We start from the raw sequence: 22,485 nt of genomic DNA on the forward strand, positions 1-22,485 counted from the left end.
AACCCGATAGAACACCTTTGGGATTATTTAGATGAGCCAGGCCTTCTTGTCCACATCAGTGCCTGACCTCACAAATGCACTTCTGGAAGAATGATCAAACGTTCCCATAGACACACTCCTAAACCTTGTGAACAGCCTTCCCAGAAGAGTGGAAGCTGTTATAGCTGCAAACGGTGGGCCAACTCAACGTTGAATCCTCTGGACTAAGACTGGGATGCCATTAAAGTTCATGTGCGTGTAAAGGCAGGCATTCCAATACTTTTGACAATATGGTGTGTGTGTATATATATATATATATATATATATATATATATATATATATATCTCAATAACAAACAAAATGGCCCCTGCCCCCACCTATAACTGGCCTTCACAGCAAGGAGCACATGGAAGGGCAAAACATGCAAGACAAAACCAGAAAAATTCCCAGCCCAACTCACCAACCAGTCTGCTTACCAACCAAATTAACCTTTCTAACAGTATGCGTTAAAAAAGGGGTTTAGTTAGCACACATTTGCAAACGCATGCGTAAGCTGCAGGACCACTTCACGGCACCCTGTATTTACCTGCAGTCCTAACTCCTGTAAATCTTTGAAAGTCTCCACAGTGGAAGCACATGCATTCTAATGGATTGATAGGGGGCAAGTGGGCCTGTAGGTAGCCCGACCCTCCTTAAAGGCATAGGGGCATAATGGACGCCCAGCACATAGCACAATGGCAGAAAAGGCATCCAGTGTCCCCCCCACCAGTATACATCAATAACAAACAAAATGGCCCCCCTGCCAGATTGGTGGGGGGGCCACATTGGACACCTTTGTTGCCATTGTGCTATGTGCTGGGCGTCCATTGTGCCCATGTGCCTTTAAGGAGGTTTGGGCTGCCTCCAGGCCAACCTGCCCCCTATCTATCCATTAGAATTCATGTGCTTCCACTGTGGAGACTCAGGAGTTAGAACTGCAGGTAATACAGGGTAACGTGAAGTGGCCCAGCAGCTTACACATGCATTTGCAAAGGTGTGCTAACTAAACCCCCGTTTTTAATGCATACTGTCAGACAGGTTAATTTGGTTGGTAAGCAGACTGGTTGGTGAGTTGAGCTGGGAATTTTTCTGTTTTTTTCCTATATATACTGTAGATATACACACATACTATATATATATATATATATATATATATATATATATATATATATATATATATTTAAAAAGCAGAAGACCTCTGTAGCTGCAGGCACAGTGGAGTAATTTATTCTCACCTCCCAGCCTTCTAGTTTTTAATGTAAACATAAAACAGGTGCACAGGATGTAGAAAAAACAAAGACGAAAACCAGAGTGCTGAGAACTAAAGTGAACAAGTTCATTGTATGACTTGTGAATTACAGGGATGAACTCTACTATGATGTCTTAAAGAGGAACTTCACCCCCTCTTACCTGGTCTGTTTCATGTTTGGAAAATACACTTTAGGAAGCACATTCACAGGTAAACATTGATGAAAAGAAGCATCTGCGTTAACAAAAGCTTCAGCCATTTACTTGTATGGCAGGCTGTACACAGCACTTGCAGCTCCCCAGGTACCAGAAAGCACCAGGAAATGATGCTACATATATAAAATGCCTGTATAAGCCCTGTGTGGGTGAACCCTAAATGAATTAGACTGCATCAGGACAACTGTCCATTGCTCAGTGTTTACAAAGAAAGACTCCACAGGTGTTCATTATGGCATTATTATTTACTGAGAGATTACATGCATTATGCTAGTGTTTGCTAAACAAAAGAAAAAGGTAATGATCCTTTCTAAATGAAAGAACAAATCATTTTTGTTTTCTACACTTTTCAAGGCTTTGTCTGCAAAACCAGAACCCAAGGTAGTTCTATTCAATGGTTACACTAATGCTCCTTATCCTTTCTTTGATCATCCCAAATAAATGCAATCAATGAGAAGTAGAGAGTGCCAACTGCCAGACAGGGGAGATGAGGACATGAACTATTGTGACCATATACCCCCCTCCCTGTGTTTTCTATATGCATGGCCAGTGGAATGATTCCAGTAAATTTCCACAGACCAGCATTGTCTTTTCAGCAAGCCTGCTTCTTTGTATTAAACCCTGAGATATACTTCGTTGTAATGTGGATCTTTCTTTAAAGCGGAGTTCCGGGCACAGATATCATTTTTTAATGAACATACCCCCGGGACAGTCAGGGCTAGCATATTCCACAATGGCTAGCCTCTGATCTGTCCCGGTTCGCACTTACCTTTTAGAAGAAATACTTACTTATAAAATTTCTTCCACAGCGTTTCCATCTCTCTTGTGGGCAGCTGAAGCCGGCGCGGTCCTCTTCTGCGTCTTCTTCCGCGTCTTCTTCTCCCAGAATGCGCCGCACCGGCCCCTTTCGTCACTTCCGGTGCGGCGTCGCCCGGAAGCGACGAGCGGGGCCGGTGCCGTCGCATTGATTCCTGGGAGCGATGACGTTTAGCTCCCAGGAATCATCGCAGCGCAGGAAGTGACGGGGTGAGCCGCGGCTCCGAGGGAGGAAGTACCCTGAGGTGAGTATTTACGATCGTCAATTACAAGGTGAGTTTTTAAAAAAAAAATTCTAACTATCCAATTCCTTTTCAGGTTAGGCTGAACTAGCGGACGGGCACAAAAAAATATATAGTTTTTGTGCCCGGAACTCCGCTTTAACTTTTAAACTGGCCATACATTATACCATTTTCTTTTTCAATTTCCTTTAGATTGACTTTTAACTGTTGTATGTAGTGCAAAGTAGGGTCTGTCTGATTGCATACAAGTTGAAAGAGTTTAGATTTGGCCTCATATTATATGGTTTTGGTAAATCTAAAAGAAAATTGTATAATGTATGGCCAGCCTTACTCCCTGCTGCCACATGGCAGTCCTTTCTAGAGGTCTTTATGGCAGTAGGCAGAGGGGGGCGTCCTGATCGTGTGATCGCCTGTCACTGTAATGACATGATTGGTAGCTCCGGATCGCAAACAATGATCATTAGCTGTCTGTGACAGCAGGGTCGCTGTGCTGGAATTGTACAGTAAGTGTGCTTTCAGTACAGAATGGTGCTTCCCTATGGATGTATATGCATTAAGGACTACATGTCTCTGTCTCTGCATAAATGTCTCTGTAGTCTGCATAAATCACTTTGTTTCAGAATAGAAAACAGTAGTAGCTCCTAAAACTGAAACCAGGTACAAAAACGATCATCTTACTATACTGTATTCCTCATTTGTCACAAAGGGAATAAATCTTTGTGTGTACCAAATGCCTTTACAAACCCAGATATCACCTTGAAAAAGCAGCTGTGACATCATTGCCGTGTAGCACCCTCCTAGGTAGGTGCTAGTGTGAGAGTATAGTTTTTGGCTCTGTCTGCCTATCAGAGGAGCAGCAGGCAAATCAATATTGCTTTCTGCCTACCAGAGAGCAGGATCTGTGAGTTAGGTCTGCTCAGTATATGATTCATTGGGTCTAGAGAGTGTTTCACACTCGGCCAATAGGGAGACATATTAGACAGTGGGAGGAAACCTGACCAATGGATACAGAGGCTTTGATACAATCCTGGTGATTGGTAGAGACAGGCTGTCTCAGTGCATTCTGGGATACTGTATAAAAGCAAAGAGCACACGTGCTGCAGGGTCTTTGGCTGGTGAGCAGAGTCACGGAGGGAGGGTGGCGGCTGCCTCCTCCTCTGTAGTGGTAGCACATAGTCACATGCAGTCGGCCTGGGGATCAAAGGAATGGAACTGAACCCAGGGGTCCAGGAGAACTGATTAAAGGGGGAGAGACACTGGAGGCCCTCGAAAAACAGTATCCTGAGTAAAGAGGGTCGTGTCAAGGGGCCTGACCTGAGGGGGATCACCCCGGAGTAGAATAGTCAGAGGACCGGTGTCAGTGTGTCAAGTGAAAGGGGATACTAGGAGAGTATCTTGGAGAGAATTTAGTTCATAAAGTCATCTGGATAGAGACTTAACCTAAGTTCACCTAGTGGCAGGGTGAATCAGCAGCCTGGCTGCATCATTAGACAGGAGTCCTCACATCTTGAGAATAGTTAATCTGGAGTATCCCACTATTTCCTTCTCCCATCCCTATTTAAAATAAAACACCAAAAACAACTACAAACCCCTGGACTGATCATTGACTGAGCCAAGAATTAAAGTGTTAAATTATGAGTTGCTAACGGTAAGCCAGGGGGACCCGAAGGTGTGATATCCACAAGTCCTCAAGGGGGCAGTGCTACAGCTATACTGTACATAGCCTATGCTAAGTGCAGAGCTGTGGGAGGAACCCAGCAGGTCCCACCCACTACAGGCCATCTGTAGAAAACAACAGGAGGGGGCGGAGACTAGACCAGTCACCCTGCAAAAGGAAAGAGTGAGAAAGTGATCGGTCTGTATTACAGGAAACTCCTGCATTGAAACAAAATATTGCTGCACAGATCTGGAAGAAGTACAAAAAGCACACCAAGATTCAAGTAAGAAAGCACAAGAAATGTATTTAGACAATATAGGCTTATCCCAAAGTTCAGCTTTAAGGGAAAAGTCCACCTTTAGTAACATGTTACACCCATATTCAGATTGTAATGTGTAACAAACGGACCAACCTATGCAACTCCCCCCACCCTGATCTGACAGCTAGTGAGGATCTTCCCCCCCCCCCATCCCGCTAGCTGTCAAATGCGTCAGCTGCGTCACTTATTCTCAGTGCTCTGTGAATGGAAAACCACAAGTTCCAGTACCTTTTGCGGCTGTCGGCTTGTAGTTTTCAATGATCTCCCATGGAGCTGGGGAGCACCCTGGTAGTTCATTCTCTCTTCCAGTCAGATTGTACCTGCTTGCCCCGAACGGGCACACAGATACGTTGAAAGTGAGCAGGAGACCTGCATGGCACCAATGATCTGCTGACTCCAGAAACAAAAAATAATAAATGCACATTTTTTTACCTGCAAAAAATGTGCATTTATTATTTTTTGTTAAAATGTGGATTTATCCTTTAAATTAGTATTAGCATTAATAACTTTTAACACTGCGGTTTCTCAGTGCTGCTTCACAGGAAAGAGTTAAACAGTGGACAGTGCAGTCTCCAGTCAGTCTGTTAGTTTGGAGTAGGAAGGAGGAGCAGGAGAGTGTCTTGCTACCCTGGGTTACAGGTCTGTGTGTTGCTATTGATGCACATAGAGTTAATACGCTCCGCAGTGCAGAAGTGGGGTGGGTGAAATTAGGGTGCTGTAATTAAGGGGCAGCTGCAATGGAACAGAGGACATTCTGAGGGAACAGGGGTGTAACTGATGGAACAATCATACAGTATATAGAACATACATATAAACTGTGCACTACAAAATAGTTCTGACTCACATTCAAAAGTGGAAAAATGCCATGTGCTCTGTATGCTGGGAACATCTTCCTGTAAACCAACATTGACAATCATGCAGCTTGATCTCTCATCACACTGTGCTTGTTTTACTTGTCACAGGAACATAACCTAGATAACCTAGATTGTTTTACCCACCTCCTTCCCAAGCCTACTTCGCAACTTTTTTTTGCTATAAAAAAAAAAAAAAAATTATATATATATATATATATATATATATATATATATATATATATATATATAATGTTTCCAGGTAGCGAGCGCAAATGTGCGCCGCTGGCAGTTCGCTCCCACTGTGATTATGCACAGCAAGAGCCGATCAGCGGGTACTGCGGACTCTACGTTCACAGGCACCCGCCGATCAATTGTTACACAGGCTGTCTGCTTATGTAAACAAGGCAGATTGCCGTTCTGTCAGTAAAGTGCAGAACAGGGACATGGATCCATGTCTTCCCCTAGTAAAAACACCTCCCATACAGTGCACAAACACTGGCTAGGCACATAGTTAACGCTGTGATCGCCCCTGATGTTAGCGACTTCCCAGTGTCATTAGTACAGTGACAGTGGATATTTTTAGCACTGATCACAGTATAAGGCTACGTTCACATCTAGGCGTTGCTATTTTATAGGTGTTTTTCAGGCGTTTTCCATGCATTTTTATAGGCGTTTTGATAAGCGTTTTTACAGGTAAAACACTCTATATCGCCTTTCCAGCGTTTGCATTAAGTCAATGGGGCAAAAACACCTGTAATCTGCCCAAAAAGAAGCTCATGTACTTTTTGGAGCGTCGAGCGTTTTGCCTAAGGCATCAGAACGCTCAGACGTGAACAGGGGCCTTTGAAATGAATAGGATTTGTCTTGTTGGGCGTTTTTTGAGCTGATCCTTAGAGCTGAAAAACGCCCCAAAACGCCTACATGTGAGCTTAGCCTTATTGTCACTGGCTCCCAAAAAAGTGTCAAAAGTGTCAGTTAGTGTCCGATTTGTCTGCTGCAATGTTGCAGTCCAGTTATAAGTCACTGATTGCTGCCATTACTAGTAAAAATAAATAGAAATTCCATAAATATATCCATCCCATAGTTTGTAGATGCTATAACTTTTGTGCAAACCAATCAATATACGCTTATTGGTATATGTTTAATAGCGGAAAGTAAAAAATATTGTTTTTTTTTTTTTCAAAATTGACGGCCTTTTTGTGTTTATAGCGCAAACAAATAAAAAATAGAGATGATCAAATACCACCAAAAGAAAGCTCTATTTGTGGGGGGGGGGGGGGGGAAAGGACAATAATTCTTTTGGGGACAGTGTTGCACGACTGCGCAAATGTCAGTTAAAGTAACGCAGTGCCATATTGCAAAAAATGGCCTGGTCATGAAGGGGAGGGTAAATCTACTGGAGCTGAAGTGGTTAAGAGCACTAAGTGTAATTTCTGTTGGCAGCTTTGTTCCTCTTCTTGCAGCATGAGTAACTTCTGACAAGTTTTCCTAAAACCAAGAGAAAAATGGTGACAGTGGAGGGACCTCCAGCTGACTGACAGCCTCAGCTGCATTTCTGTGTGGAGGGGGGGCATGTCCCTTCCCTCCAATCAGCTCTCAGAGCTCTCCACAATGAGCTCTGCTGAGTGTAATTTCAACTCTCCGCCCCCTTTTTTCTGAGCGCTCACACAAGCTTTATAAATTCTGCACTTTGAACAGATGTAGAGAAGACTGCAGATAAATCAGTACAACCTATGTGGGTTGCTATTTCACTGGGTATATGTAAGGGCTTACAACCACTTTAATAAGTGTTGAGATCAGATGCTGAAAGGGCTTACAAAAACGGAGGGTTTAATACCTGCCTATAGGAAGCATGCCAGGAAAATGATGTCGTCCGCTTGCTGCTGGCAGGATGACGGCATTTCCTCGGCCTCCCCTCTTCAAGGGATTACTCACTCAAGCTGCACATTGTAACCTTTTGTAAGTCACAGAGTAAGAGGCTTGTTGGGGGAGACAACCTGTATAAACCATTCCAAGACCTGCACAGATACCAGGATTCCCATGACCGGCCCCAGGTCCGGCAACCCAAATGCCTGATGTAAGACAGCACTGGCCTTCTAGGAAGATAGGAAGATGAAGGCATAGTCATGGGAGTACTCTCTGAGAAATAATATGCATGTAAAGGTTTAGGTCACTTAGCATGCATGAATATAGATCTGGGTGTAGGTTCACTTTAATTTACAGTTTAAGGTTTAATTACACCATTTAGTCTGGTTATAATAAAATCAAGATTAAAAAAAACACAATACATTCTAGTGACACATTAGGTCTGTAACCATAGCAGCCGTGGTTTAGACATTTTTGCTAAAAAAAACTAAACTTAGCATGCTAGTGCTGATAGTGTTAATATGATTTATACAGGTGTTTTTGTTGTTAAATAAATAGAATTTATTCTAATCTTCATACACAGAAACCAGTAGAGTCCATATGTTGTGCAGAAGAGCTTATGGGATGTTAAATCACATGAGAACACAAAAAATGATTAATGACATGACTAACAAATGTGTTTATCCGCTATTTTTTCCCATATGCCACTAACAACCAAATACCATTAGTAATGCCAGAAAATCAGAAGAACAGTTATGGGCGTGCCATAATCATATCAGTTATTGTATTGTATAATAAGGTTTGATTGAAAAACACACAGCAAGTTTAGCTAAAGAAGTATCCTTCCCCTATTTCAGCCCTCAAATTTTCTACTCGCCTGCTCGCATTTTGGGAGTGGAAATTGATTGCGGGCGAGTGTGGGCTCTCCCAGCGATTGCCCAGGGGAAGAGAGAGGAGAGGAAGAGGAAAGTCGGCCAGATAATCACAGAATGGGGATTGCCCCGCTGTAACAGCTTTCATTTGAATTGCCAGGCGCTCGCCATCACACACAGCACTGCCTCCTGGCCCGGCTACTTTGATAGACAGAACATCGGTCCAATGCCAGGACGTGTGATGTCCATCATAGGAGCCAATCCATGAAGCAGGACTGTGTGTGATGGCGGGGGCCCGGCAATTCAAATGAAAGCTGTTTCAGCGGGGCAACCCCATTCTGTGATTATACGTCCAGCTTACCTTTTCCTCTCCACTCTCTTTTCCTGCACTGGTCAGGCTGCATTGACGGGCACAGGTGAGACCGCATTGATGGGCACAGGTGAGACTGCATTGATGGGCACAGGTGAGGTTGCATTGATGGGCAAAGATGAGGCTGCATTGAGGGGCACACGTTATACGTCCAGCTTACCTTTTCCTCTCCACTCTCTTTTCCGGCACAGGTGAGGTGGCACTGATGGTCACTGATCAGGCTGCATTGATGGGCACAGGTGAGGTTGCATTGATGGGCACAGGTGAGGCTACATTCATGGGCACTGGAGAGGGGGCATTGATGGACACAGGTGAGGCTGCATTTATGGGCACAGGTGAGGCTGCATTGATGAGCACAAATGAGGCTGCATTGATGGGCACAGGTGAGGTTGCATTGATGGGCACAGGGGAGGTTGCATTGATGGGCACAGGTGAGGCTGCATTGATGGGCACAGGGGAGAGAGCATTGATGGGCACAGGTGAGGTTGCATTGATGGGCACTGGTGAGGCTTCATTCATGAGCACTGGTGAGGGGGCATTAATGGGCACAGGTGAGCCTGCATTGAAGAAAACTGGTGAAACTGCTTTCATGGGCACTGGTGAGGCTGTATTCAAGAGCACTGATCAGGCTGCACTGATGAGGCTTCTCTGATGGGCACTGGTGAGGTTGCATTGATGGGCACTGGTGAGGTTTCACTAATGGGCTGGTGAGGCAGCACTGATAAGCTTCACTGATGATGCTGCACTGATAGGCTGCATTGATGGGCACTGATGAGGCTGCACTCATGGGTATTGATAAAGTTGTTATTAATATTTATTTTTGTAACATCTGCATTAATGCAAAAACATTTAACAGTGTCATTTTATGAAATAATTTATGAGGGCGTGTTTAGGGGAAGAATTAGGGGCATGGCAGGGAAGGGGTTGGGTGGGGCAACTGGTGGCGAGTAACCCTTAAAGGCCTGGCAAGTGCACACAGAATCTGGTGTAGTTGTGCATATTAACCAATCAGCTTCTAACTCCAGCTTGTTCAATCAAAGTGGTTTTTAGACCCTGTTCATACTGGAGCGACTTGCCATGCAATTTGACCAGTCAAACGGCATGACAAGTCACACCCTATTGTTGGCAATGGCACTGTTAAATATGGGTGCGCTGCCAACTTTGCAGTGCCATATGGATTTGAAAAAGTAGTTCCTGCAGTACTTTTAGCAATTTTGGGTGCAAATTGCAAACACCTCTGTGCATGAAGCAGCACAGATGTCTTTAAAGTTGCACCTGAAGCCACACTGACATGCAGCTTTGAAATCATTAGATTTCAGGTAAAGTCACGCAATTTCAAAGTCACATTCAATGTGAAGGAGGGCTAAAACCTGAAGGTTTTTTAGCTTAATGCATTAAAGTGATTGTAAAGGCTTGTGTTTTTATTTATTTTTTTAAATACTTACCAGCTCTGTGCAGTTGGATTTGCACAGAGTAACCCGGATCCTCCTCTTCTCGGGTCCCTCTTTGGCTCTCCTGGCCCCTCTCTCCTGTTGGGTGCCCCCACAGCAAGCAGCTTGCTATGGGGGCATCCAAGCCCAGCTGCAGCTTTGTGTGTCCATTTAGACACAGAGCTGCCATTCAACCCCACCCCCTCTCTCTCCTGATGGGTTAACTGACTTTGATTGACAGCAGCGGGAGCCATGGGGGCCAGATGGGGCTCAGGTAAGCATTAGGGGGTGATGGGGCAGCTGCTACACATAGAATGCATTAAGATAAAAAATAAACCTTCTGCCTTTACAACTACTTTAGGGTAAAAAAAAAAAAAAAAAACCTTTGGTGTCACAGACTCGCCCCTTACCCCCTTTATACTTTCCTGAACCCCATTGCAATCCAGCTTTGTGCATGAGAGCTGCAGCGCTCCTGGCTTTGTCCCTCCTGCCTGGGCAGATCGATACCAGCGGGAGCCATTGCCTCCTGCTCCTTGCAATCAACTCCAGTGATGAGGGAGCGGGGGGGGGGGGCAGAGCTGAATCTCACTGTCTGTGCCAATGGACGCAGCAGCAGCAGAGCTCAGGAGCAAGCCCCCACGGGAATCGCCTTCATATTGGGGGCACCAGCAAGAGAGGAGCCAAGAGTGCTAGCGGGGGGACCAGAGAAGAGGAGAATTGGGGCGGCTCTGTGAAATTCTATTGCACAGAGCAGGTAAGTATAGACATGTCAGTTAATAAAAAAAATAAAAAATCCTTTACAACCACTTTAAGCTTTGACAAAAAAAACAAGAAGCTGATTGGTTACTAGGCACAGCTGCATCAAATTCTGTGTAAACCAGTTTTAGAAAATCACCCCAACAGTCACACGTGCCGCGTACTGCCACCAATACAAGTGAATGGTGGTACATGCTCAGGTAAACATCAATGGCTTCTGCATCAGCGTTTACCAACGGATGCATATGTGACGCTTCTCCTGACCACAAAAAGTGGTGCATTTAGGGGAAAGAGCTGGATGCACAGAGGCAGAAGTTATCAGCTTTTACCCCAGCATGGCCAAATACAGCCATTCACTTGTAACGGTGTCAGTACGTGGCACCTGCGGCTCCTATGTTAGTACACAGGAGCTGCTAAGCATCCATGCACATTAAGGGAAAAGTGCTCGTTTAAAAAATAAATAAATAATAAATGCACTTTTTTTGCAGAAAATAAAAAAGGGCATTTATTATTTTCTGTTGCAGGAACCTGTAAAGCATTGCATCAGTGATCAGCAGATTGCTGATGCCATGCAGGTCTCCTGCAGGCCTATCAGTTTATTGGCATGCTTGTACCTTATACATGAAAGCCGATACATTCTGACAGGAAGAATCAGTGAACTACTACAGTGCCATGGTAGTTCATTGAAAACTACAAGCCGTCAGCCTGCAAGGGTGTCGGGACTTGTAGTTCATTCAAACACAGAGTTGTGTGTATGAATGATGCAGCCATGTGCGCGGAGCCCCACACAGACACGCTGTTTTCAAAAAGTGACAGTTAGTACAGGGAACTTCTCCCCATTCTGCTGTCAGAAAAAGAATGAGCAGCGGGCAGCGGGCAGCGGGCAGCGGGCAGCGGCCGCAGCAATGGGAATAGGTTACATGTTCCACCCTAAAAACGGGTAGGACATGTAACATGTTCCCGAAAAGTGAACTTATCCTTTAACCACTTTAACACTAGCCACTGTGCTGCTACTGCGACACAGTGGCTAGTTATCGTCTAGCGACGTAGACCTACGTCGTTAGACTCCTCCCCTGTAGGAGGCGCTCGCGCGCCGCCGGAGGCGCACTCCCGCTGTTTTCATTCACAGCGGGAGTCGGGCCAGGGGAGGAGCGGCGGCGATCGCTGCTGCTCTGCCCCGATCGTCGGGGAATCCAGTTTGGAGATCCGCCCGCCTGTGTAAACAGAGCGGGCGGATCGCCTAAGTGACAGGGAGTGACAGATCGGAGTGTTCAGCATAGCTGAACATCCGATCTGTCCCTGGCTCACTCAGTCACCTCCCCCCACACACACGTCAGTAAGCACCAGGCATACATTAACCCCTCCCTCTCCAATAAAATTAACCCCTTCCCTGCCAGTGTCATTTTTACAGTAACAGTGCATATTTATAGCACTGATTACTGCAGTAATGTCACTGGTACCCCCAAAAGTGTCAAAAATGTCAGTCAAGGGTCCGATCTGTCCGCCGCAATGTCGCAGTCCCGCAAAAAAAATTGCAGATCGCCGCCAATACTCGTTAAAAAAAAAAACACCAAAAATGACATAAATCTTTCCCTTAGTTAGTAAACGCAATAACTTTTGCGCAAACCAATCAAAATACGCTTATTGTGATTTTTTTACCAAACATGGGTAGCAGAAAACAAATTGGCCAAAAATTAAAAAAAAAATTGGTTTGTACATCTTTTTTGGGGGGAATTTCATATAAAAAAATGTTAAAAATATTGTTATTTTTTCAAAATAAACGCTCTTTTTTTGTTTATAGCGCAAAAAGTAAAAATCGCACAGGTGATCAAACACCACCAAAAGAAAGCTCTGTTTGTGGGAAAAAAAGGACGTAAATTTTGTTTGGGTACAGCGTCGCATGACCGCGCAATTGTCAGTTAAATTCGCACAGCGCCGAATCGCAAAAAGTGGCCCAGACGTAAGACAGCAAAATGCTCTAGTGGTAAAGTGGTTAAAGTACAACTAAAAGGCAATTTATTTATTTTTTGTTTTGGATAGAGTGGAGAGGGTTTAGACTAGCTGTCAGTTTCTATTGCTTTCTGTGCCCCCCCCCCCCCGATAGGGAGATTCACCCTCTCTATTTGTCCTTTTTACCAATATTATTGAAAGTGAAAGTAAAAGGAAAAACACATTTTAGGCCATCCCCAAAAAAGTAATTGAAGGGAAATTTTCCAATAGGGACACTAGTTCTACTAGTTCTGGTGACCTGGGGGTCACCAAAGAAATTCCCTTAATTTGCAGAGATTTCCGGTTCCGGACAGGAAATGAAGAGATTTCTCCCCAATGGAACAAGGGTGGTGAAAAATAAACTAACAGGTGAATTTGATCCTCCCTTACTCTATCCAAAATGAAAAAGTTTGCTTATAGTTCTACTTTAATCCACAGCTTAGCCCCTAGCTACATCACCAGCCTCGTCTCAAAATACCACCCTAATCGCTCTCTTCGTTCCTCTCAAAACCTCCTGCTCTCTAGCTCCCTCGTCCCCTCCTCCCATGCTTGCCTCCAGGACTTTTCCAGAGCCTCTCCAATCCTATGGAACTACTTACCCTTATCTGTCCGATTATCTCCTACTCTATTAGCTTTTAGATGATCCCTGAAAACCCTCCTCTTCAGAGAAGCCTATCCTACCAACCCCTAACAAATGTACCTCCGTTTTCTCCATCAACCCATCCCCCACGGTTATTGCCTTTTGTTTCACTTGACCCTCCTTTCTAGATTGTAAGCTCTAACGAGCAGGGCCCTCTAGTTCCTCCTGTTCTGAACTGTACTGTAACTGTATTGTCTTCCCACACATTGTAAAGCGCTGCGCAAACTGTTGGCGCTATATAAATCCTGTATAATAACAATAATAATAATAATAATACTTTAAGTCTAAATTAGAGAGTATGTTTTCAGCAGTCCTGCTGTGATTTAACCTAGTGAAATTATTATTTTTTTAACCCTTTTAGGTTATGTCTAAATAGGATCTGATCAAATGCATGTTATCTGAGAGAATCATGAAATTCATGAAATTGACTTCCCATGTATAAACATTCAGGCCCAATTTACACCTGAGAGTTTTGTAACTCAAAGCTCCGATAAAGCTCAACATCCAAAATCCCATGTTTTTCATTTGTACCTGTTCAAACCTGAGCATTGGAGCTCCAAAAAAAGTTCACAGGTTTCTTTGAGCTCCAAGTTTCAAGCGATTTTGGCCCCAAAAAAGCATATTGGATGTTTTTTTTTTCCCCCTAGAAATTAGCTTTCTATTGGCTAGAAACTTAATCCTATAAGATGCCTGATAAATGTAATATTCCTACACATTATTGGAATTTATGTATCTAGATCCTCAATGCATACTGCCTTGTCATACTTTTCTGTTAAAACCAATAAAATTCTTGAAAAAGAAAGAAACAAACCTCAGAAGGCCACAAAAACCTTTGAAATCACCTGTACACATGATCAAAAAAAAAAAAAAAAAAAAGAAAAGCTTATTGCTTGTTTTTTCACATAGTAACTAGCTTTCTATTGGCTAAAATAATTAAAAGGAAACGTAAACTTCAGAAGCCTGCACAACTTTTGAACTCACCTGTATACGTGAAAAAAAAACACGTAAAGTGACCAAAAAAGTTCAGCTCAAATGTGATTGCAGCCACCTACAAGGATACACAAACACAATTATATATCCTACTTAGACATGTGCTTTTTTTCTCTGCCCTATAACAGCATATTATAAAAAAAAAAAAAACTTTATTTTTTCAGTTGCTTAGGGTAAGCTTATGTAAATAAAATAATCAACAATCTTGTGTGTGGTCACCTATTGATTTTTTTTTTTTTTTTTTTGGTTTTAAGCGCAATCAATAATTAAGCACATATGCAGCAACCCATTAAAGACAAGAGAAGTTATCTTCTCCTGCATGAACAGTCAGCTGCCCCCATCAGACAAATCACACTTAATTGTCTTTAAGGTTAAAGGGTGAAAAATAAGTGTTCCCATGGCAACTATTAAGTAGAAGGTAAAAAAAAAAAAAAAAAGGTTAATCCTGTTATGCATTAATTAAAACATTTATTTTATATACCTCTAGTATAATAATACCAAAATCTGTTTATATTAGCTTATTATACTCCTCTCCACATCATGAGATGTCAGTCCAGCTTAGTGAGCCAATTAGGCTACATTGTATTGCTCAGCAATTTTGAGTTAGCCCAGGTTCACACTGTTCCAACAGGAAAGTCGCATGACTTCTGATCCAACTTTGCCCTGCCACTTCAGTTTGACTTCCACTTAATGTGGCTTTTTACACTCTATGGCATTGAAGTCGTTTCAAAGTCGGACCAAAGTAGTGCAGGAACCTTTTCTAAAGTCGGAGAAACTTGTGTAGTATCAGTTAAGACAGCTTTCATAGGGAATCACTGAATTTGACATGAGACTTGTGCTCCCACAAGTTGGATCCCATTTTGTGCCAGTGTGAACTGGGCCTCAATGGTGGGAACATGCTCACAGGAGGAGAGAGCAAAGGGATTAGGTCATCACTGTAATGTTGCTCCTTCATTGTCCAATTAGCTAGCTAGAGATGGGTAAGTGGCCAAACCAGTAACATCTTAAGGGCTTATTCAGAAAGAACTACCTCTACTAAGGAAGTCTAGCGTCTTGTGACCAATGACTGAACGCGTATAGGGGGGCGGAGACTTTACAAGCAACCAGGAAGCCGGCAGCCAGCTTGGATCTTCACTGAGACAAGCGTTTGAATTGTACTATCTTTAGTGCCGTACCATGTGAGTCTTTTATTCAGCCTATTCCCAATAAATATAGTTTAAATGGAGAGCATTAGATGCTTTGCTTCTTTGTCCTTCCTTTATGTCAAATCGGAAACCTATGATGGGAGAGCTGCTTAGGTCAATGGTCCATCTCAGTCATTAATCAACGTGGACCTCACGGGCTTGAAAAGGAAAGATTTCTAACCTCTGCTTGTTTGACCTAGTGGTCTTATTTTTAGGTGAGAGGCCGATCGTTTTGGTGGTGGTGGTGGAAGCCCAGACACTTCTCTCAAGCACCTTTTTTTGTGTCATTTGCACAAGTTTTATAGACTGTTTATTAACTTTATTTATTTGTGATTTTTATTTATTTATTTATTGTGATTGGCACACTGTCACCTTAGTACTGCTTCTCAAGCACCTATGTTGTTAGATTGCACATATTTTGCACTTTAAACACGGGGTCACCTTTTTGCTCTTTTTGCCCGGTTTTAATTGGCTGGCATTTATTTATCTAGCGCTGTACAGTATTGTTTTGAAATTTTTGATTACTTTGCAGTGGTAAGCTTAGTTGGTATAGCAGCTTTTTTTCGTACCTTTTATTAATTCATCATTTAATAGTTTGCGCTGATATATTTATTTTTGTGCAAAAAAAACTGCCACTCCTCTGAAAGTAAATCACGCCTGGACTGCATCTTTGAGAGGCAGTGAGGTGACCTTCTCACTGTCTGATTTAACCCTTTAAATGCCTCACTACTGCTCTTCAATCAGTTGCAGGGCAGCCCCTATATCTTTATTAGTCACATTTGGCAACACCTGTTTACATTTTTGCCATGGACATTGCATTGCGACATGTGAACAGCCTATGTCACCGTTCAGGCCGGTGATCGGGAGGCAGTAAAACTGAGGCTCAACCGGCTGTTTTTTCTGTCCCTAGCTTCACGTGTAAACAACAGACATTTTGTTCATCCACAGCCGCAAATAAGATGGGCAAGGATCAGTGGAGGAAGGGTTTAGAGCTTCGCAAATGGAAGACCCTTGCGGCTATAAAAGTAAGGTAGGAGAAATATATGAGAGATAACAATTAACATCCTAAGATTATGATTTTATGAGTTACAGTTTACCTTTTTGGACACACATCTCATGAAAGTAGAACTAAAAGGCAATACTTTTTTACAATTTGGATAGAGCAAGGTAGGGTCATAACTCCCCTCGGTTTTTTTTTCTGCAATCTATGTCCCATTGAGGAGATTCCTTTCAATGAAGGGAGTTCTTGGTTGTCACCAGAACTAATGTCCCCATTGGAAGATTTCCCCTCTATTCCTGTTCAGGGACAAACCAAACCTTGTGATTTTCTTTCACTTTCATTCTCAATGATAATGGTAAACAGGACAAATACAGAGAGTGAATCTCCCTAGAGGGGGAACAGAGAGCAATAAAAACTGGCAGATGTTCTAATCCTTCTCCACTCTATCCAAAACTAAAAAATAAAGTTTTGCCTTTAGTTATACCTTAAAAGTATTTGTGGACCAGAATAACTTAACAACACACCAATACAAAATTGGTTTTACAAGATTGACAAAATGTTTTCATCTTGTTTGTAATATAAAACAAGGATATATAGAAAACTTCAATCAGTAAAAAGTAGCAGAAGCAAAACCGCAGAAAGCAAACCGTTCTTACAATGGAAAATTCTAAATAATACAACCTAGAGACTACTGGACAGAGAGTCCTGGCTAGAACATTTGATAATGTTTACAAGGGAACCAGATCTAAAGAACTTTGATCACTATTACTTTCCTATGGGATGACAGAGTACAAAAGTTAAATGTACAAAATGAAAATGAATAGAGTTACATCATTATCAAGGGATTTACATACAAAACAGCATCCTTGGATGGTTGATAGATATCTCATCAGATCAAAAGAACCACTGTATTCAATCTGTGTATTTTTGTTCAGTAGCCATTTGTCTGTAATACAACGCTAATGGATGGGAAGTTCAAAGAAAGCTGGGCTAACAAGTAAATCAGACAAACACCTGACCTGAAAATTCTGTATAAATGCCCTCTCAAGACCATTTAAATGTAGACAAAAAAAAAAAAAAGACTGTTTCAAGGAAAGTGGTCAGATTAATAGCATTTTCTCGCTCAATAAATAATACAGCTACTGTTAATCCAATTATTTCTAATGGTGTATATAGCGCTACCAGTGAATGCTAACGAAGGCAAGTTTGATGAATTAAACTTTCCACTGAGCCACATAACATCTACTACCCAATGGACTGCTCTAAAAGCTTCTTCCACAGAATAGATCTCTCACCGGAATCCTTTATTTGTGCATTAAGGGTTACATTGATTGCATTGGACTCCAAGGTAATTGATGAAATTCTTTTCAGGATCTGTACCTTGGGAATAAAGCCCTTCACACCGCCTCAGGTTCAGTTGTTTTGTGCATTGTTGGCTAGTCTGACAAAGGGCACAACACTGACTGCAGAGTTCCTTCCTACACAGTTTTGTTATACATACTATTTTCATATGTGCTTGGATGAAAAGAAGGGTGACGGGGACTGGTAAGCCATTGTGGAGTTTTGTATACTTCTGGTCCAGAACACAAATACAATACTGACTGCACTTCTACAAGTTTGCCCCCTAATTGCAAGCCAAGCTTCTACAATTGTAAGACATTGTTCCAGATGATGAAGCCAATCGATGACTGTAAATAGAAGTTTTTGCACAAGACCTAAAATCGGTGCCCTCTAAGAATTTGAGTGTGCTCTATATATATATTTATTTGTGTGTATATATAGACACACACACCTACTAAGATCAAAAAACTGTATCCCTCATCTTCCATACATGTTATAAAGACTGATAAATCCAGGTAATATTGTAATATTCTATTAAGTTAATGTGTTTTCACTTGAAGGGGATGCAAGGCCTGTAGTAAGAATTTGACCAAATACATATATTGCAATATAGAGAAATGTTAAAAGAAAACAATGTTTGGTTTGTCAATGTCTAAGAAATTAAGAAAATATCCCCCCCATAAACAAGCAATGCAGTGAGCCCTGGATACTATCTGAGTCTACGTTTCATGTTTCTCAATGGAGTCAAGGTAAGGTATAGACCTAAGCTCTTCTAGCTCACTGCAGTAATTGAGAGCCTCTGCCAACTGGTACCTTTAACAAATAAAGAAACAGCTCTCAGACCTGCAAGCAGTCAATGAGCAATTTTAGCCAGACAGCTGGGTTAATTCAACCTCTTTGGTATTCCAAGAAGTACTCTTTGCTGCAGAACGATATGACAACACACATACACATGCTCTTCGAGGATCCAGCCCTGCAAAGCATTGCCTCATTGTAACTGCCCTTAAATAATGAGTACTTCAGCGAGAACCAGCATACAGAAACACGTACAAGAAGATTTTTACATCCGGGGGGCTAAATGGTAAAAATGTGACCCTACAGGTTCTGCTATTTGTTGATGTTGGGATGTCACAATAGCAAGGAAAGCTATGATCTACTACACTGCAGTGCCAACGTCAGAGGCAAACCAAGGGATTCATCGCTCTTAATGGGACTGAAAACCAAAAGGAAAGGCAGGTCATGCAGGACCAAGGGAATGCAACAAAAAAACATTTCATTATAATCATGTAACCCGCTATCAGCACACATTGCAAGAGCAACACAGGCCATGGGGACCAACCAAACAATACCGGAGGCACATATCTCAGTCTCCTTCTAAAGCAAGCCTCCGTGAAAATCAACCTGCTGTTGCTTTTGTGTTCTCTATTTTATTGTCTCCGTTAGCTTTTCAGCCTAGCAAAATGTGTCCTTAAAACACAAATGGGACTGGGAAATTCTATTAATCTCCAACAGGAGGAAGCCTACACAGTGTACTGCAAACATTAACCCTGTACAGGCTGCTTTCACTGCATCACATAGCAGCTCTACTGATGCTGTATGGAAATCACACACTCTATGGATAGGAAACACAAAATAGCCAGCGACAAACACATTTCCACACGATGTTCACTTAGTCACTGTGCTCCTCTGGATGGCACTGCCATGCTCTCAGGGTATCATGAAGAGGCACAAATGAGTAACAACCTGCCACTGTTTGGATTTTTTTTTTCTACTTTGGAGAGGTGGTTCGTGTTTGGAATATTTGCAAGCTAATCAGAAACTATTGCAGGATGTCAGTGCCATAGCTGATGTGTGCTAGCCAACTGCAGCCTTCTACTAAAAGGTGCTTACATGCCAGCTACCTGCATTGGCAATATTTACAATTTTTTTTCCCACAAAGAAAAAAAATGTAATAAATAAAACACACAAAGTTACCACTCCTCTAGGAAACAAACACTGATATCAAAAACCTGAATCTTATTTTATCCTTCAAGTTTAAAAATGTAGGCTTAAAAGGTACATGAAAATTGCATCGGCCTTTTTATAAAAATTAATCTCATTGCTTAATCTGATTAAAGACGTAAAGCTACTCATCAGAATTCGAAAGGCAGATATTGAAAAGCAACATTATGCAATGTGTTTTTGTTTTTTTTTTCTTTATATAGCTTACCACTTGGGTTCTTGTTTTTCTTGAGACTCTTGCCACAAAGACACTGCAGCATATGCGTTCCTTTGCTGAAAATGTTCCAAAGAAACCACATTGATTTGGGCGAAAAGCAATCCAGCAGCTTAGACACCCTGAGAACGAAGAAATCCTTGTTGTTGCATACTAAGAGGTTGTGATCAGTTCTCCAGAACAAGGGTACCAATTTAACCATAGAAAATGTTTATTTTCCTAGCTTCTCCCAGTCTTTGATTTCCTTTGCGAGGGTTTTGCTTTTTTTTGACGACTCCTCAATTAGAGAGCTGTGTTGTATTTTGCTTTTTCTTTTTTTTTCTTTTTTTTATTGTTTCCGCTCTCAGATGTGTATAAGATTTAATGGTTGTAACTATATCAGCATGAGCTATTGCCAAAGTGCACAATCTTCCTTTCCAGCATGCAGCCAAATGAAAGTAAGCTAAAGAATTCCCAAGAGAGGCCAAAAAAACTAATCTCAGAACAGTGAGGCATGTACGATCCCCGAAGTAAAAACCATTGCCTGTCACTTGATTGCTATGAGGAAGGGTGGATCTGTAGAGCATCAAAAGCCAAGGCAGGATTCATGGTACTAAAAGACTGCAGTTGTAGCATCAAGCACAACAAATATCACCCAGCCAGGAAGGAAAGATGATAGAAACTCCCCTCTGCAAGTGTCAATAGTATTACCATCAATCCCCAGTGATCTCTGCAATCTTATTTAACCTGCAGTTCCAAATCATAGAACAGCACTGATGTAAATCCAGATCCCCTTAATAGATGATTACTGTGGGTGGAAAGAGACAGATCCTCTTCCCCTGCTCTCACTCTCCCTGCTGCTTCAAGCACTGGTGTGCATTAGAAATAAATTTCCCTGTCTTTCACTCCCTGTGCTTGGCTCTGAATTGCAGGCACAGATAGAGTAGGAGGAGTTGAAGATTTTTTTTTCCATTTTTTTTTTTTTTGTGTTATAAAAAGCTTTATTTCATCCTAAACCTAAACACATGGGTTTTTTTTTTTTTTCCTACTGATGCTAAGATTCAATTCTGTATCATCTTCAGGCACTGCTAAGGTTAATGGAATATTTATAACAGCTGTTAAAAGCTGAGTTGATTATCTAATATGAGCAAATTGTTTTGCAGCTTGTGTCACCTAGTAATAATAAAATCTGTATATATGAAAATAATTAGAAGAAATATTGAAGAAACAAAATATTTAATTGGCAAATAAGAAAAAATTTTTTTTTTTTTTTTTAACAAAAGAGCAGGAGAGATGTGACCCTTCTTGCACAGATGATCTTGAAAGCTTTGAATGGATATATGAAATAAATCTTTAAAGAACATCTAAACATTAAACTGCACTGATAGCACAAACAATAGCAATGCAGTGCACATGTCTGCAGCTCGGATGTTTGCACGGGGGATTTGCTGATCAGTCAGGCAACGTGCGTTATTGCAGCATGTTACTAGTGTTTTACCTTCTGAGCATGCTTTTCTATGTAAATGCCTTGTGCATTGTTTTATTAATGTCCGTGGTTACTGTAGCAACCCAACACTGTATTTAGTTTAGGGTTTTGTCCATTTCATATTTTTTTTCTTTTATTTTATGTACAGTATGTGTGAGTGTGTTTATGGGGGAGGGATGGTGGGTGTCTTCTAAGATAAATATAACTCGATCTCTTACTATTTATAAGATTAAACTGTTCTAGATAGGAATAAAAAACTCAAATGAAACTGTATGATGCCGTAGCATCACTTTCAAAGAATCACTAAGGTAACCAGTTATTTTAAAAGTCAGTTGCAATTATCTTTTTTTTATAAAAGCATACTATATATCATAGAGTTACACAATACAACATCATTTTTAGAATTTCTTATCAAAGTGGCCAAACACTATACAATCTAAATGTACAAACTCTGTATAATCCCCATTAGATTTGAAAGCTGGCCAAAACTATACAATCTAAACACTATACAATCTAAATGTACAAACTCTGTATAATCCCTGTTAGATTTGCCAAAACTATGTTGTTAAGTTCAAATGTTAAGTTTGAGCCTTGAAATAAAGGGGCATCTACACCAATCAGGTTTGCATTCGTCTCCATATGTTTACTCAGAATATATACCATACAGCGGCCGTACAACGGTTCACATCATCCTTCAACGGATATGTGAACTGTTGTACGGCCGCTGTATGGCGTATATTCTGAGTAAACATATGTAGACGAATGCAAACCTGATTGGTGTAGATGCCCCTTTATTTCAAGGCTCAAACTTAACATTTGAACTTAACATTTGGTGACCCCTATATGAGGACAAACCCAAACATATAATTCAATTAACTTTAAATCAGCCAGGCTCTTGTATTATATAGTTAATGGTAGATCTAAAGGAGATTGTACAAACAGATTGTATCGATACCTAGGAAAACATATACAGGCGGTCCCAGGGTTACAAACAAG

The 22,485-nt window shown here is 41.6% G+C and overlaps 1 protein-coding gene across 1 annotated transcript in view; it reads right to left on the reverse strand.

Annotated features, from left to right (window-relative positions):
* Positions 1–20,913, reverse strand: part of FGF14 (fibroblast growth factor 14) — an 842,412-nt gene extending 821,499 nt beyond the window's left edge. Inside the window, exon 1 of the mRNA XM_082245724.1 lies at positions 20,019–20,913. Within this exon, the coding sequence (XP_082101850.1) occupies positions 20,019–20,226 (208 nt within the window). The 5' untranslated portion in view covers positions 20,227–20,913. The remainder of the gene's footprint in view (positions 1–20,018) is intronic.
* Between the last annotated feature and the right edge of the window lie 1,572 nt (positions 20,914–22,485).

Source organism: Pelophylax lessonae (genome assembly GCF_965119305.1).
Source record: "Pelophylax lessonae genome assembly, chromosome: 2".
NCBI lineage: Eukaryota > Metazoa > Chordata > Amphibia > Anura > Ranidae > Pelophylax > Pelophylax lessonae.